This window comes from Canis lupus, chromosome 9, assembly GCF_003254725.2.
Source record: "Canis lupus dingo isolate Sandy chromosome 9, ASM325472v2, whole genome shotgun sequence".
NCBI classification, from domain to species: Eukaryota; Metazoa; Chordata; class Mammalia; order Carnivora; family Canidae; genus Canis; species Canis lupus.
The window spans coordinates 55,984,316-56,000,219 of NC_064251.1; the positions used below are offsets into that span (position 1 = coordinate 55,984,316).

Sequence of the window (15,904 nt, forward strand, 5' to 3'; positions counted from 1 at the left end):
AGGGCATGATCCTGGTCCCGGGATCGAGTCCCACATCCGGCTCCCTGCATGGAGCCTGCTTCTTCCTCTCCCAGAAAGTCTGGGTGCCTGTCAAAAATGCCCACAGAGAGGGACCGTGGGGGCCTCATTTGGCCCCTTGATTGTATAGGTGGCAAACCGGGCCCAGAGAGGAGTCTGGCTTGGGACTGGAAAACAAATTGGTCACAAGGCCAGGCCCAGAATCTGGGACTGTATTCCCCAAGCTTGGTCTTCTCTCCCCAAGCAAGGAGTATTGGGAGCACAAAGGTGACAAGCACAGGGGCACCTGGATGGCTTGGTCAGTTAAGCGTCTGCCTTCAGCTCAAGTCGTGATCCTGGGGTCCTGGGATGGAGCCCCACATCCCTCTCTCGCTCAGCGGGGAGCCTGCTTCTCCCTCTCCCTGTGCAGTTCTCTCTGCTACTCCTCTCTCTCTCTCTGTTAAATAAATAATAAAATCTAAAAAAAAAAAAAAAAAAACCCAAAGGTGAGAAGCACATGTGCTGGATCAGGCTGAGTCACTCAACAACTGAAATAGCCCTTGGGACTGGAGCAGGTCACTGAAACTTCCCACACCATGTGGTAGCTTCACCATCTATAAACACAGATGGTAAGAGCACCTACCTGGAAGGTGTCAGGACACAGTGAGACAAAACACTTACAGCTCTGGGCATGGTGAATGCCCACTAAATGTTATTGTCATTAAAACTGTGCAGACCTCACCAGGCAGGGCTGGGATGCCTGGGATAACTTACAGCAGGGCTCTTCTCTTGAAAGAAAGGCTATTTGGGAAAGAAGAGTCAGGAGGCTGCATTCAGAAATCGCTTTTATTGCATGTCCTGCACTGTAATAATTAGAATTGCATCTGAGAGGAGGGAACAGGGGGTAGCTAGCAGAGAAATAGCCACAATGCTATCATGGCGAGAGGCTGCCTTCAGCAGGAGGTTGGGTTGGGGCAGGGGAGAGGCAGAGAGACAGAGGTGTCCAGAAAGCCAGCCAGCCAGGCTCCTGGGGCCCACCTGCCACCCCTCACCTGCCTGTCTACAGGGCTCAGGGGCACAGACGCTGGCAGGGAGAAAGCACAAGGGAAGAGATTTAGCTTCCCCTTTGCAGCTGGGTGGTCGGGCGAGGCGCTGGTGCTTGCAACCCACAGCTTCCCCTGGAGGGGCTGGGCCCCAGCCCTGAGAGGCGGTTCAGGTGTACAGAGGGGGAAAGGGCAGCTCAGCTGTTGGCTGGAGCCTGTGGAGATAGAGAAGACCCTGAGGCACCAGCATCACTGCTCTGGGCCTCCAGGACCTCTTCAGGAGCCTGTCCAGGGCACGCGCGCGCGCACACACACACACACACACACACCCTGCCACCTACCAGTTCTCCGGGCTCCACATGGTGCCCAAGGACTCCATGAGGTGGAAAGTATAGGCATGGCGTGAGCGGTCAGAAAGGTTCTGCTCACTCTTGTGCACTACTTCTCCGTGGATTAGGATAAGGGCCCCTGGCAGGAATGCAGCAGGTCAGGAGAACATTTGGCAGAGAGAGATAAAGGCCCCTCCTCCCTCAAGTGATTCTGTGGCCTGTTCATCCCCATTCCCATCCCTGAAAGCTCAGGGTCAGAGGCCATGCTACTGCTCAGAGGTTCCCCTGGGACCAATTCCCTTCTGCTGTGACCTATGCCTTTGGCAAGCCTTGGCAAGAGCATCCCCTTCTATGATGTTTGCGGAACCAGGCCAGAGTGTCTGTACTATGCCAGTCAGATGGGACCTCGCCATCAAAAGCTGGGCTGTGGAGTGCCTGGGTGGCTCCATGGTGAAGTGTCTGCCTTCGGCTCCGGTCATGATCTCAGGGTCCTGGGATCAAACCTCATGGTGGGCTCCCTGCTCAATGAGTGTGCTTCTCCTTCTCCCTGTGTCCCTGCCCCCCAAATCCCTGTTCGTGCCATCTTTCTCTCTCTCTGTCAAAAAATATACATATAAAATCTTAAAAAAAAAAAAAGCCAGGCTGGATGTCAGGTTGCCCTGTTCTAAAAGGAATGGCCAGCATCTGTTTAGCATCTGCCATGTGCCACATCTTAAGCACATCATCTATCTCACTGACTTCCCTGCTTTACATTTGGGGAAACTGAGGCTCAGAGAGATTCAGTCATTTGCCCAAAAGGACAGTGGAGTCTGGACTCTAGCCTGATCCAGGATGCCTTAGGGAAAATTGTGTGGTTTTCAGGCTTCCCTATGCCTGTCCACCCCCACCTCCCATCCCGTAACTTCACAGCCCTCAGGGAAGCTGGGCGGTCAGAGCAAGCACAGACCCACACACACAGCCTCAGAGCCTGCCTCCCTGCCCTCTGCATCCCACCTACCTCTCTGCACTGGTGTGGGTACAAATAGGCTGTCATCCCAGACAGGCTCTGACCCAAGGAATCTGGTGTTGAGCTTCAAGCCAGCAAAGGCCCGGACCATCCTTCTTGACACCCCACCTGTGGCCAAGGGGGGAGCCTTTAGCCTCTCTTATTTTCCGGGTCTCTCTTCCACGGGGACTGGATATGGGTGGGCAGGGAGAACAGGTGTCCTTACCGGTATGGGAGCCTGGGATGAACCAGAGGCAGCCATTCTCCAGAGTGGCATCCTCCAATGCGATCCATATGCCCAGCACCCGGCCCAGGGGCTCCGTGTACAGGAAGGTGGAGTCCTGGTGAGGGGAAACTGCAGCAGCCCCCACCCTGGACATAAGGAACCTGGCTTGCTTCACCTTGTCCTTATTCCCCACTGGTGCTCTCACAGCCTTCCAAGGGTCAGTTGGAATCCCACCACCTCCTGGCCTGGAGACTCAGGGCATGAGATTTCACCTCTCAAAACCTCCTTTTTCTAAACCATGAAGTGACCTCAGCAGGAACCTACCTCATGGCGTTGCTGGAGGACCCGATGCCACAGGGTGTGGAAAGTGCTTAGTACAGGGCCCAACACCATAATTGCTAAAAAGTTGCTGCTAGTGTTTGATTTCAGCCAGGCAACTAAAGCCACCATCCTTAACCAGAACAAGGACCTCCAGCCACCAGATGATCCACTGGGCGGTGTGAGGCTGAGTACAAAAGGCGAAGACGGGGTGCAACTAGCCCCCATCCACATTTTAACACCCTCCATGTGATGCTGGGACCCCACCAGGATGGAGAACCCCTGAACAAAGGACTTTAGACAGTAGATGCTTGTTCCATCTCCTTCCCAGGGAACCATGGGTTTTCCAAGCCCTAAGAGGGACTTGAACAATCCGGACAATGTCCAGAGGGAGGTGTCCTGGTGGTGGGCAATCCAAAGCATTTGGAGCAGGACTGACTGCAGGAGATGGGGATACTGAATGCGGGGAGAGGCTGCTCATCACCTCAAGAGACCATCCCCGGGCTGGATGGGAGGGAGGAGTGTGTGGTCACAAGGAGGGCAACTTGGGCTCATGCAAGGAAGGAAAGGGCTGACTGTGAGGGGATGAGCCCCCTGTCACTGGAGGTATTTAAGCAGAAGTAGAGGGAGGCTAAACAGAGTATTTGTGCATACAGGGAGGTTTGAAGTTAGATCTGCAATTCCTCTGTCAAATCAGTCCTCCAGGGAACTTGTTAAAAATACAGGTTCACAGGTCCTTGCAGCCCTACTGACTCAAGATCTCAGGGACTGGGGACTGAGGGCCCCAGAACTGATATTTTTAACTAGCGAGAAGTCACTGCCAGGTTCAAGAACCACTGCCAAAGTCTCCAGAACACCCTCCCAATCGATAGTTCCAAAAAGGAACAGAAGGGAGCTTCTCCCTCCTGGCCCAGGCTCTTGCCCATAGACATCTCAGCAAGCGCCATCCCTCCCTCCAAAGACCTGACAACCACAAATGTCCCAGATCTCCCACCGTGGCCTTTGCTGGACCCCATGGCCTGTTCTCAGCTCACCTTCACCACCAAAGTGAGGTTGCTGCAAGAGAGAAGAAGGGCCAGATGAGGCCAGAGGCCAGTGGGGAGGGGCAGGGCTGCTCTGAGTCTTGTGGGATGCCCTAACTTGGCCACAGGTGTCTACCTCCAAGGATTCCACACCAGCACCCAGCCATGGAGTACTCCCTGTGTGCCAGGCCTAGGAGGACTGCAAAGAGAAAAAGCACTCTGCCCATGGAGTACTCCAAGTCTGAGCACACAGCATGCCTACCGAGGGCAAAGGCAGAATTGAGGAGCAGCAAGAGCAGCTGGGGCCCAGGTCTGAGATTAAGCCTCTCAGCCCCAGGATCAGAAATGGGGCCCTCTCTTCCCCAGGGAAAAACTAGAAGGTTTCTTGGAGGAGGTGGCACCAAATCGGGCCTTGAAGCTGGGAGCAGAGCATCTTAATGGCAAAAGAAGGGAGCAAGGGGTTCGGGGGGGTCTCCTTCCCTCCTGCCACCAAATTTTAACTAAGCACCAACTAAATGCCAGGCACCTTACCCAGAAGGTAAGATTTTGCATGTTCTCCTTGAAACTTAGTAATTCCTCAGGGAAGCAGCTTTTGGCCCATCAAAAGGAGGGGTTTGGTATGAGTACCCTGCCCATATTCAGAGGGTAAACTGAGGTCTGGGGAGGACAGGGAGCTCACCTTGAAGATGTACATGCTCTGCACCACCACGGGCATCTGGAGGCCCAGACTTTTGGCCAAGGCCTGAAAGGGGGCAGAAGTCAGACTTCCAGCCTGCTCTCATTCACACCTGGGCCACTCCCCACCCTCACCCACACCCCTGCTTACCTGTACCTTGGGAGAGTGTGTGACATGTCTGAAGACAGGGTCGTGGGCATGCAGAGCTGCAGAACAGAGGCAGACTAGTGGGCCAGCCCCCCACCCCCATAGGTCCCTCTGTGCCTGGTCCTGGGCGCCCCTACACAGGCCTCGTCAGCCTCACCGGGGCTTCTCACCTATTTGTATGTGTTGAGCTCTCTGCTGGTTTCTAACCAAGGGATGGGCCCACAGTGCCTGCACCCTACTCCAACTAAGACATAATTCTCCACCTTCCAGCCATCTGGAAACGTCACTCCAGACCTGACTTAAAGGGACCTGTTACATAGTAGCAATCTGGGACGCCTGGTTGGCTCAGCAGTTGATCGTCTGCCTTCAACTCAGGGTGTGATCCTGGGGTCCCGGGATCGAGTCCCACATCAGGCTCCCTGCATGGAGCCTGCCTCTCCCTCGGCCTGTGTCTCTGCCTCTCTGTGTGTGTGACTCTCATGAATAAATAAATAAAATCTTAAAAAAAAAAAAAACCATAGTAGCGATTTTGGGCCTGCCTCTTTCTCTGAGCTGCTCCAAGTGACTATTTCTCTCCTATAAGCCTGTTTCTCCTCCGTACTGCAGAACCAGAAAGCCAACCCTGCCTCTCAGGCTGCCACAACACTCGGGGTAATGCCTACACACCCTCAGGTCACAGCCTGGCATCAAATACCTGATCGTGGGCAGCCCCGGGGGCGCAGCGGTTTAGCGCCGCCTGCAGCCTGGGGTGTGATCCTGGGGACCCGGGATTGAGTCCCACATCAGGCTTCCTGCATGGAGCCTGTTTCTCCCTCTGCCTGTGTTTCTGCCTCTCTCTCTCTCTCTCTCTCTCTGAATAAATAAATAAATCTTTAAAAAAAAAAAACAAATACCTGATCGTCTTGTTATTTGCTATTATTGTTGTTATTATAAAAAGTAAGGGTTGAGAGTTACGTGGGTGGCTCAATCGGTTAAGCATCTGCCTTTGGCTCGGGTCCTGATCTCAGGGTCCTGGGATCAAGCCCCTCCTGGGATCAAGCCCCGCATGAGGATCCCTCTCCAACTACCCCTCCCTCCACTCGCTCGCGTGCTCTCTCTCTCTCAAGTAAATAAATAAAATCCTTCTTTTAAAAGTAAGGGTTAGATATAATTATTGATACTGATTTGTACACTTAAAAATGGTTATGATGGCAAATTTTATATGCCTTTTACCACAATTCTTTGTACAAAGCTACCACAATATAACTTCAAGTTTAAAAATGAGTGGGGGTGCCTGGGTGGTTCAGTGTTTTGAGCATCCGACTTGATTTCGGTTCAGTTCATGATTTCAGGGTCGTGGGAGGGAGCTCCTGCTGCACTGAGCTTGGTGCTCAGTGGAGAGTCTGCCTGAGATTCTCTCTCTTCCTCTCCCTGTGCCCCTCCCCCTGCTCACACACTCTCTTTCTCTCTCCAAATAAATAAAATCTTTTGATTTTAAGATTTTATTTATTTATTCATGAGAGACACACAGAGAGAGGCAGAGACATAGGCAGAGGAAGAAGCAGGCTTTCTCTAGGGAGCCTGATACAGGAATCTATCCTAGGACCCCGGGATCACTACCTGAGCCAAGGAGTTGCTCAACCACTGAGGCACCCAGGCATCTCATAAATAAAATCTTAAAAAAAAATAGGTGGTTTGCAAAATAAATTACAATGTATGATCCTAGAAAAAACAAGGAGGATATCCTAGCTTCATTTTGGGGTCTCAGAATGGAGACCATGTCAACATGTTAGGTGCCTCTGAAGGAGGCTCCAGGAATCAGTGGGAGCCAGGAGCCCCCCATGCCCGAGGCCTGGATCATCTTCAGGCCAGGCAGAGGAGGGTCTGCACAGGTCCATCTGCACGGGTGGGTGGCTCAAGTGGTTTCTCTTCCCAGTGTCATATGATTAGCACCATAAGGCCAGAAGAGCAGACCCAGAGGGGAAGTTGCAGCCAGAAATGCCATTTACTGGGCCACTAACTTACTGTGGGCCTTGGGTTAGGCCTCAAGGCTTTTCGGGCCTCAGTTTCCCTGTATCCTTCCCCCAGGTACTGGCTTACCGTGGCCAATTTTATTGATGGATTTCTCTGGAGGGACCAGGAAATTTCCTGTAACACAAGAAACAAGTAAAGACAAAAGAGTTGGAGTCCGCTCTTCCCTGGGCAACTGGTCCTGGTGCCCACCCAGCACCTGGAGATACCCCAGGCAGGCCTTTCCCACAACCCTGGGGTTCCCGGCTCCCAACCTTTCTCGTCGAAAACGCCTTTCTCAAAGAAGAATCGAATCTTGTCGCCACTGCTAAGGAAATAGTCTTTCTTGCCCTGCAGAGAGGGGATGTTAACGGGGCTGATAGAGCAACATGGGGTCAGAGCTGGGCCTGACAAAAAAGGAAGGGGACATTCATGCTTCCCAACCCCGCAGGGCTGCAGACCCCACTGTTACTTCTCAAACTCGTCTACTGAGGTAGACAGTGAACAGGAGCCCCAAGTTCGTGGAAGCACAGCTGGAAGCCACAAGCATTAAATTTCTTGGACACCTCTTAATAAAGTCACAGAACTCTTATGCTTGATACAGTGTGACTCTGAACATAGGATGGTAATCAAACAGGCGTGGTTCCCAGGCAGCCTTGGGTCACCTGTTTTACCACTCAACACCTATTTCCTCATTTGTAAAAGGGAAATAATAATAGAACTGACCTCCTCTGGATTGTTGGAGGTTTCAGGTAGAGGCTGAATCTTACAAGAGTTGAAAGCACAGACCCTAGAGCTATAATACTTGGGTTCAAATCCCAGCTCCGCCATGGAGTTGCTGTGTGACCACCACCACATTACTGAACCTCTCTGGGCTTAGTTTCCTCATAAAATATAGATGTTATCAAAGGTATCTCATGGGGTGTTGTAGAGATTACGAATTGGTGTACATAAGGCACTAGAACAGTCTTTGGAATGTGGAAAGTGCTGCATGAATATCTGCTTTTATCATCATCACTACTGCTGTTGCTAAACAGAAAACACTCAGCCAAGGCATGGCTAAAAGCTTGATGAATATAAACTATTACTCATCTTTTTCTTTTTTCTTAATAACATTCCCTTGTTAATTTTAGTATCATGTTTTTCATTTATTTTTTTAAAAGATTTATTTATTTTAGAGAGAGTAATGAGCATGCCCTGGGGGAGGAGGAGCAGAGGGAAAGGGAGATAGAATCTCAAGCAGACTCCCCGCTGAGCGCAGAGTCCCATGAGATCACGACCTGAGGAGAAACCAATAGTAGAATGCTTAACCATCTGTGCCACCCAGGCACCCCCATATTTTACATTTCTTAGCATCATATGAAAATGATGCTTCAGGAAGATGCCCAATGTTTTCCCTGTGGTTCTAGCTGCCCTCAGCCACCTTTATGTAGATAGATCTCTCTACCTTCCTGTGTAGACACACAAGTGGAACTGAGGGCACCGACCCCTGGGTTTTCCAGGTGGCACAGTCCCATGGCTCCCCTCCTGTGTGCACACATGTGCCTGCGGGCTCTGTGGTGACCTGCCTGGCCCTTTCACAGCCTTTCCCACTGAAAAATATACATTTGTTTTAGCAGCATTCATAGCTGTTCTGTATCAGGATCAGGGTGAGAGAAACAAGTCAAGGAAGCATAATTAATAATAATAACAATATTAAAGATAATGAGCACCTGGGTGGCTCAGTTGGTTAAGCGTCCAACTCTTGATCTCAGCACAGGTCTAGATCTCAAGGTTGTGAGTTCAAGCCCTGTGTTTGACTCCATGCTGGGTGTGGAGCCTACTTAAGAAAATAATAATAATTACAGAAAATGAAGCTAAACATGTCAAAGATTCTACTTGACTCCTTAATTCACAAGAGAACCAGTAAGATGTTCAAAGAATTCCAAGAACTGCATACAGATAGGTGGTAACAAATGCTGAAATGAGTTTGCAGATAGATGGAACAGGAATAGATCTCCAGGCGATTACTTCATTCTCCTGTCCATTTCTGTGGACAGTATTATCAGGTTTTTAAAAAAATTTAAAAAAATTTTAGTGACCTCTACACTCAATGTGGGGCTTGAGGGGATCCCTGGGTGGCTCAGCGGTTCGGCGCCTGCCTTTGGCCCAGGGCGCGGTCCCAGAGTCCCGGGATCGAATCCCACGTCGGGCTCCCGGCATGGAGCCTGCTTCTCCCTCCTCCTGTGTCTCTGCCTCTTTCTCTCTCTCTCTATGTCTATCATAAATAAAAATAAGTAAATAAATCTTTTTAAAAAAATGTGGGGCTTGAACTCATGACCCCAATATCAAGAGCCGCATGGTCTACCAACTGAGCCAGCCAGGCTCCCCTATCAGTTCTATACAACTTGCAGAGTTGGAAAATAACTCAAAGTAAGCTGGAAGGGAGAACTGGATGGAACATCCACTGATCTTTTTTAATTTTTCCTTTTTTTTTTTAAGATTTTGTATTTATTTGAGAGACACAGAGAGAGAGAGAGAGAGAGAGCATTGGCTGGGGGAGGGGCAAGGGAGAGGGAGAAGCAGGCTCCCCACTGAGCAGGGAGCCTGACACAGGGCTGGATTCTAGGACCCTAGATCAGGATCCTGAGCTGAGGTCAGATGCTTAACCCACTGAGCTACCCCGGGCCTCTGATCTTTTTCCTTTTAATGCTCATCTCAAAGTCTTAATACTAATGGTGAATGATGAGGGTTTACTGAGTACCCAGCACTGCACTGAGCTCTTTGCAAGCATTCTAAACTAGGATACATACACTTCATTCTCCCATCCTCCCCTCAACCCTTCGCTGGTCTTTGGAACATTCTCAGAAGGCAGCTTGGGAGGCACAAGATCAGCCCCCTCATTCCTTGGGGCTGTGAGTGACCTGTCTCTAGACACTGGACCCCTATGCCTGCTAGAAGGCATCGGTGAGATGTATTCCTTAGTCCACCCTCCCAGCCTGGTCTCTGGGTTGTGAGCCATCGGGCCATTGTAATTCCCACTATGCCCACCAGATGGCAGGAGAGCCTCAGCATGAAGGAGCCGCGTTGATGGCCCCGGGCCACAGGTTTGGCTTGGCGGCCGCACCACAGCCAGGCTCCTGGAGGGTTAAGTTAGAACGTGTGGGAGAACCCCGAGTTTCCACTCACCCATCTCAAACACTATTGCGTACTATTAAGTCACAAGAGGTGGGGATGGAGAAGCTGAGTTTCTAGTCTCACTGGGGTATGAGGCTGACACAAAAGCAGGTCCCTTGGAATCATTTGGCTCTTTCTGGGGTTTCTGGCCCAACTACTGAGGAAACACAGCAGAGCACTGAACAGCACGGACTTCATATCAGGCCGATCTGGGTTCAAATCCTCACTCTATAGTTACTAACAATGTGGTTTGGGGCAAGTAACCCAAGCCTCGTTTTCCCCACCTGTCAAATGGGAGTAATAAGATCAACCTTATAAGTCCATAGTGAGGAGTGAAGGACATACACCTAGAAGGCACTTAGCTGGGCACAGGGAGGAACCAGGGCCCAATCTGTTACCAGAACAAGTGCTCATGGGCCTTGGGGCCTTCCCATCCAGGCTGCAGCTCTGCCTGGGGACTGAGCCCCCCCATGAAAGACCAGATCCCATTCTCACCTGCCCCGGACACCTACTTGGCTTCTCAGCTGCTCTTCTTCCTGGGTGGAAAATTCTATGCGGCAGTGCAGAGGGACGTCCATGTCAGCCACTAGCTCGCCAATCCTCTGTTGCATGGCTACACACTCATCTGCAGATAAAAATCCTTCCAGCACCAGAAATCCGTCCTCCTGAAACTGAAGGCAGGAAGCAAACTCAGGCTTCCCTCGGCCCTCAAATGCTCTTTATGAGGACTGACATTACCTCTCCCTCAAACCCAAAGCTGTGTGAGGGCAGGACCAAGAATCCTATTTATTGCTCTGTCTCCCCCTCCCACCCACCCACCCCCACTCAGGTCATGGTGCCTGGAACCATGGTGAGGAGCAACCGATAGTGGTTGCCTGAATGAAGGAAGAAGGAAGGGGAGGTGTCCTCATCCTTCCCCTCCAGTGGGGCTTGGGTCACATGGGAATATTACCCCGTTCATTTATTCAACTGAAATTTATTGAGCATCTACTGTGTACCAGGCATGGTTTTAGGAGCTGGAGCTACAGTAATGAGCAAGCCAGCCATGATACCTGCCATCCTGGAGCTTAAAGTCTAGCAAAGGAGGCTGACATCAAGCAAAACAGCATGTGGGGTAGAGTGGTGGGGTGTGTGCTATCACAAACCGCTGCGTGCAAGGAGGGAGAAGGCAGATTCAAGAGCTAAAGGCAGAAGTGTCCAATGTAAAAGGATTGGGGTGGGGGACAGAGAAGTCTCAGGGCAGCAGCTCTGAGGAGGTGGCATTTAAAGGGGACCAGCAGGATAAGGGGGGGTTGAAGAGACAAGGATGAATATTTAAGTCCCAGAGTGCAGGATGTGTGAAGCCCCTGAGCACAGGAGGGACACAAGGAATTGAGGCCAGATGGAGGGAAGTAAGCGTGGGGGCTGAAGGGAGGCAGGAGGGTGGTGGGAGCCAAGCCAGGCAAGGAGGTGGGCTTTGTGCTGAATGTGTGGACAGCCAGGGGGGAGGGGAGTTAAAACAGCTAGTTTAAATTCTAATTTGCCTCCAGACCTCTTATTCTGTGGCTATTGAGAGACATAAGGAGAGAAAGAACATCTACATGTTTGCTTGCAGACCATTATAAAATCTTAGCATTGGAAGTCACCTCTTGAACCCACTGTGAAGTATCTGATTCCCAATTACTAACCTCCCCTTCCCTCCTTCACTCCCTCATAGATGCCTGCCTTCCACATTGTGGGATGTTGGGACATTCATGCCCACCCACTGTGGGCCCTTTCATCTCTGGAAAGCTCTGTAATAGGTACTCAATCCTCCCATCAGTATCAAGCTGAACATTTCCTCCTTGGGAACTGGGTCACCCACAGCAAACTGCGTGACCCAGCAAATACACTCAGACGAGAACTTGTTGACATACATTGGGGGCTTAACAAATAGAGGAGCAAAGATGTATTAATTAAGGGTATTCACTGATGCTGGTTGAATGAGAACAATACATCAGAAACAACCTAAATGCTCAGCGCAAGGATGGTCATTCAACAAAGTATGTTTTATCTATCTGGAACCCAACACTGCTGATAAAAATCATGTGGTAGAAAAATATTTACTGACATGGCATATGTGCCCGATATACTGTGAGATGGGGAAAAAAAAAAAAAAGCTGAACACGGATTTAGTATTTTAGCCATTGCAAGATCTTGGGCGACCGCCTTGGCCCTCAGACCATCAAGTCGGAGGCACTTTAGCGTCTCCTTTATAAAACGGTGGGCAAGCACTCACAAGCGGTAGCTATTATGTTCGCCTTTTAAAGATTCTAGGGCTGTCTACTACCAAAATACTAAGTCTCAGGGTAGGAAATTATGGGTGGTTTTTCATTTTCTTTTTTGAGATTTTCTGTATTTTTCAGCATTTTTCCCTTATCAGCAACAAACAAGGATCACGTGTTTTGTTTTTGTTTTTTGTTTTTGTTTTGTTTTGTTTTTAAGTCTGTGTCACTCTAATTCCTAAGAGTCAGCTTTCCGTGTAAGGACAGCAGGTGGGACCCAGCCGCCCTCTCCTGGCTCCGGGCCGGGGCGGGGCCGGGGGTGGGGCGGCCTGCCCTCCGTTGACCCCGCCCCATCACGGGTCCTGGCTCCGCCCTCCCCCTCCCCCGCTGTCCCTCCTCCTCCTCCCCCTCTGCTCCTAGGACCCAGTCCTGGGGCTGGACTGGCTGGCTGATCTTTACTCTTTATTCTGGTTTCCATCACACGTACACATTCCCACCTCATCCCGGCCCCGTGGTCCTGACGCCCCCGGCTGTGAGTGCAGAAGTTAGGCGTTGTGGTTGGAAACTGACAGCTCTGAGCTTCTGTTTCCTCTTCTGAAAAATGCAGGGGGTGGGGTTGAGTTCCCAGGGTCTTCTAGGAGGTCTGGAGGGACCCCCAGCTCTTATGTGACCCTCTCGGACCCCCACCTAGCAGATGCCCTACCTTCTGGAGCTGCGAGGGGCTCAGGCAGGCCATGAGGATGAGGCAGGCACACAGATGGTTCCGGTTGCTGCAGGGCCAGAGGCTGGAGAGGAAAAAGTACAGGGAGGCAGAGTAGTTGGAGCCTGGGAGATCCAGAAGGACTTAACCCTTGCCTACCCAAAGGAAACCCAATCCCTACCCCCAGCCCTCGCCCTCCTCCCCCAAACACACACAGATCAGCCTGGAAACCACCCTCTCCCCCTCATCATTTCTGTGCCTGGATGAAGTTCTTGCCTTTGACTTAGCTCAATAACCTGCGTCCATCCCCCCAGTTAGTCCAGGATTAGCCCTTTCCACCTTTTCCAATCTCCTTCATGGTTTTTAACGCTACCTCCCAGTTTCTTTGCACAAACCAAACCCCTCTGGCTGCTTACCAGGTGTCTAGAAGTTGCAGTCCAGGAGTGTCAGGGCAAAGAAGCTGGGTAGGCTGGAGGACCCCTGAGTCCCAGTTCAGGTACCACGACTCACTGTGACCTCTGATGAATGGCAGCCCCTCTCAGTTTTTTAGTATATGTACTGCTGAAGGGAGCACAGATATCAGCCCCTCTCTGGACATCATGCGTGGATTAGAAAGTCTCTAGGCCACCAGCATCAACATGGGGTGGGGATGGGGGGATCGGGGTGGGTCTGGAGGACTTACACAACAGATTGGTCACATTGGGCCAAGTAGCTTTGCATTCCAAAGACGCAAAAGGTCCTCAGAGAATTGTCAGGGCCCCGCTCAGCTCTGATTCTCTGAAACTCTGTCTTGGGAGGTTTAGGGACAGTGGAGGGGTCAGCCTACAGCTCAGAGGAAAGATAGCAGATAAAGGGAAATCTTTGAAAGGGAAAGGGACTAGGGGCACCTGGTTGGCTCAGTTGGAAGAGCATGTGCCTTTTGATCTCTGGACTCTTGATCTCTGGGTCCTGAGTTCAAACCCCACATTGGGTACAGACATTATTTATTTACTTACTTACTTACTTACATAAATAAAAAAGAAAAAGAAAGGAAGGAAGGAAGGAAGGAAGAAAGAAAGAAAGAAAGAAAGAAAGAAAGAAAGAAAGAAAGAAAGAAAAGAAAGAAAGAAGAAGAAAGAAAGAAAGAAGAAAGAAGAAAGAAAGAAAGAAAGAAAGAAAGAAAGAAAGAAAGAAAGAAAGAAAGAAGAAAGAAAGAAGAAGAAAGAAAAAGAGGAAGGGGAAGGGGAAGGGACTATAGATGGGGGCCTGGGTCTCCAGAATAAGGGATGGAGGAATGCTGGTTCCTGTTCCCCATCCTCCGGGCCCAAGGTGTTTGGTTTCTCAAATTCAGCTGGCACAATAGACTCACTAGTCCTGTTCAGCAGTTGACAGGGCCATTCTGGCTGCAGCTCCTGAAGACTGGCCACTGACCTTCCCTGAAATGACATTTTTCTGAATGGCAAAGGGACAGAATGTCTTGGGAGTAAGCACAGGGACATGAGCTCAGCCTTCAGGAGCCTTGGACCCAAGTCAAGTTGTGTTTTCTGGGCCACCGCACTAGGAGTAGCTGCTCAATGCTGAATTCCTGAGGGCCAAGGAGAGGGAACTAGGCTCCTGAGAACAGAGAGGAGGTTCTGAGGAGTTGGGCTGGGTAAGGAGGGCAGGCAGAGCAATGCAGGAAATACAGTGAGACTCAGCCCACTTAAGGCCAGGTGCATTCCCAGCTGTCCTGGCCTTGTCTGATGCGGTTGCCCAACAAGTATAGGAACACCGCCTACCTGTATGCCAGGGACACAGTGAGGGTCCCATCATGCTGGGCTAGCAGCTCTCCGGGGAACTCCCACCAAAGGCTTGTAGTGGAGGCTTAGTGGGACAGACTGGGTTTGAGTCCAGGCCTGGGCCTTCCTTACCCCATCTGTAATTTGGGGATAACATAATTTGGGGATAACATAAATACCTCTTGTAAAGAGAAAGAGGAATGGTTGAGCTTGGCACAGGGCCCGGCATTTACTAAGTGCCTACCAGCTGTTCACCAAAAGTTAGCTGGGGCTGTTCTGGGTGGAATGTGAGGTTATTTTTATTTTATTTTTGAACTTCCCCCAGTTTTCCAAACTGCTGTTGTAATCAGAGGAAAGACTATACCACTGAGGTTTGGAGTGGACAACCTTGGGGGTCTGGATGGAGGGAGGAGGGGCTGAGCCTCTGAGATTTGTTCATTCATTCTGTCCAGGCTTTGAGAATTGGGTTTGCATTGTGGGATTTTTCCCTCAAAGCTAACCAGCTCCAGATCCAACACTCCTGGTTCCTGGTGACACTGGGCAGCCCCAAGCCTGGGCAGGGGGAGTGGGAGTTGGTAGGGAAGTACAGACAGTAGGGGAGGATCTCCATTGTGGAGACACAGGAGGGTCTCAGAGGGTATCACAGCCCAGAGGTCACCTGGAAGGGTCACAGTCCCATGGAGGGAGGAAGGACAGACTCAGGCCTGTCCCAGGGGAGGTGCCCAAGTAGTAGCTCAGGCCTAATCTGTAAGGCTGACATCAGAGACAATGACCTCTCTTTTTCACCAAAAGCCCGCTGCCCCTGGATCCCCACATCAGCCCAGTGCAAACCTCAGTGGTCCAGGAGGAAGGTATCAGTTACTGGGCACTAAAAGCCCTCTGAACAGAGGCCAGGCCCTCTGTTCAAAATTCCACCTACCACATAATCATCAAGCAAGCCTCAGAGCAATCCTGCAAGATTGCCAATACTAGCCTGATTTTACAGACAAGGAAACCGTCTAAAACAGTCAGATAAATGGCACAGCTATGATTTCAAGGCCAATTTCAAGGCCACTCAGTGTATCTCCATGAGCCTCTGACCTTGACCACAGCACCTGCAGCAGGTTCCCCGAGGGCCTAGGAGCCGGCTCCCCCACAGCGACTCTCAGCCTTACCTCTGTGGAGCGGGGAGGGGGGTGGGGGAAATGTCTGTTGGAAATTACAAGGGACCTATGAGAGCACAGAGTAGAAACGCCCATTGCATAGATGGGAATATAGAGGCCATGGGAGGGAGGGGGTCAGCCCAGCTTCATGCAGGGAAGGCTACTGGCTCCCAT

At 50.8% G+C, this 15,904-nt stretch overlaps 1 protein-coding gene across 10 annotated transcripts; it reads right to left on the reverse strand.

The window, feature by feature from the left end:
* Positions 1-829: 829 nt before the first annotated feature.
* PHYHD1 (phytanoyl-CoA dioxygenase domain containing 1) lies at positions 830-14,651 on the reverse strand. Of its 10 annotated transcripts, none has more exons than XM_035721073.2 (12): positions 13,248-14,651; positions 12,835-12,916; positions 10,401-10,559; positions 7,008-7,083; positions 6,823-6,870; positions 4,747-4,802; positions 4,600-4,662; positions 3,933-3,954; positions 2,581-2,709; positions 2,367-2,483; positions 1,382-1,508; positions 830-1,255 (listed from the first exon to the last, which is right to left on the reverse strand). In XM_035721073.2, the coding sequence occupies exons 2-12, from the start codon at positions 12,865-12,867 to the stop codon at positions 1,210-1,212; spliced, it is 876 nt and encodes a 291-aa protein (XP_035576966.1). In that variant the 5' UTR covers positions 12,868-12,916; positions 13,248-14,651; the 3' UTR covers positions 830-1,209. The 10 variants fall into 10 exon arrangements, with proteins under 10 accessions (XP_035576966.1, XP_035576965.1, XP_035576962.1 ...); XM_035721072.2 differs by having other exon boundaries at positions 2,581-2,695; positions 10,384-10,559; XM_035721069.2 differs by having other exon boundaries at positions 7,008-7,108; positions 10,384-10,559.
* Positions 14,652-15,904: the final 1,253 nt, after the last annotated feature.

Excerpts from the sequence above, each read along its gene's own strand:
- PHYHD1 (XM_035721069.2), bottom strand. The coding sequence starts at position 12,867 with ATGGCCTGCCTGAGCCCCTCGCAGCTCCAGAAG. Across the intron at positions 3,955-4,599 it reads AGAGCATGTACATCTTCAAG|CAACCTCACTTTGGTGGTGA; the intron begins GTGAGCTCCCTG and ends TCTCTCTTGCAG. Across the intron at positions 2,710-3,932 it reads ACCTCACTTTGGTGGTGAAG|TTTCCCCTCACCAGGACTCC; the intron begins GTGAGCTGAGAA and ends GGGCTGCTGCAG.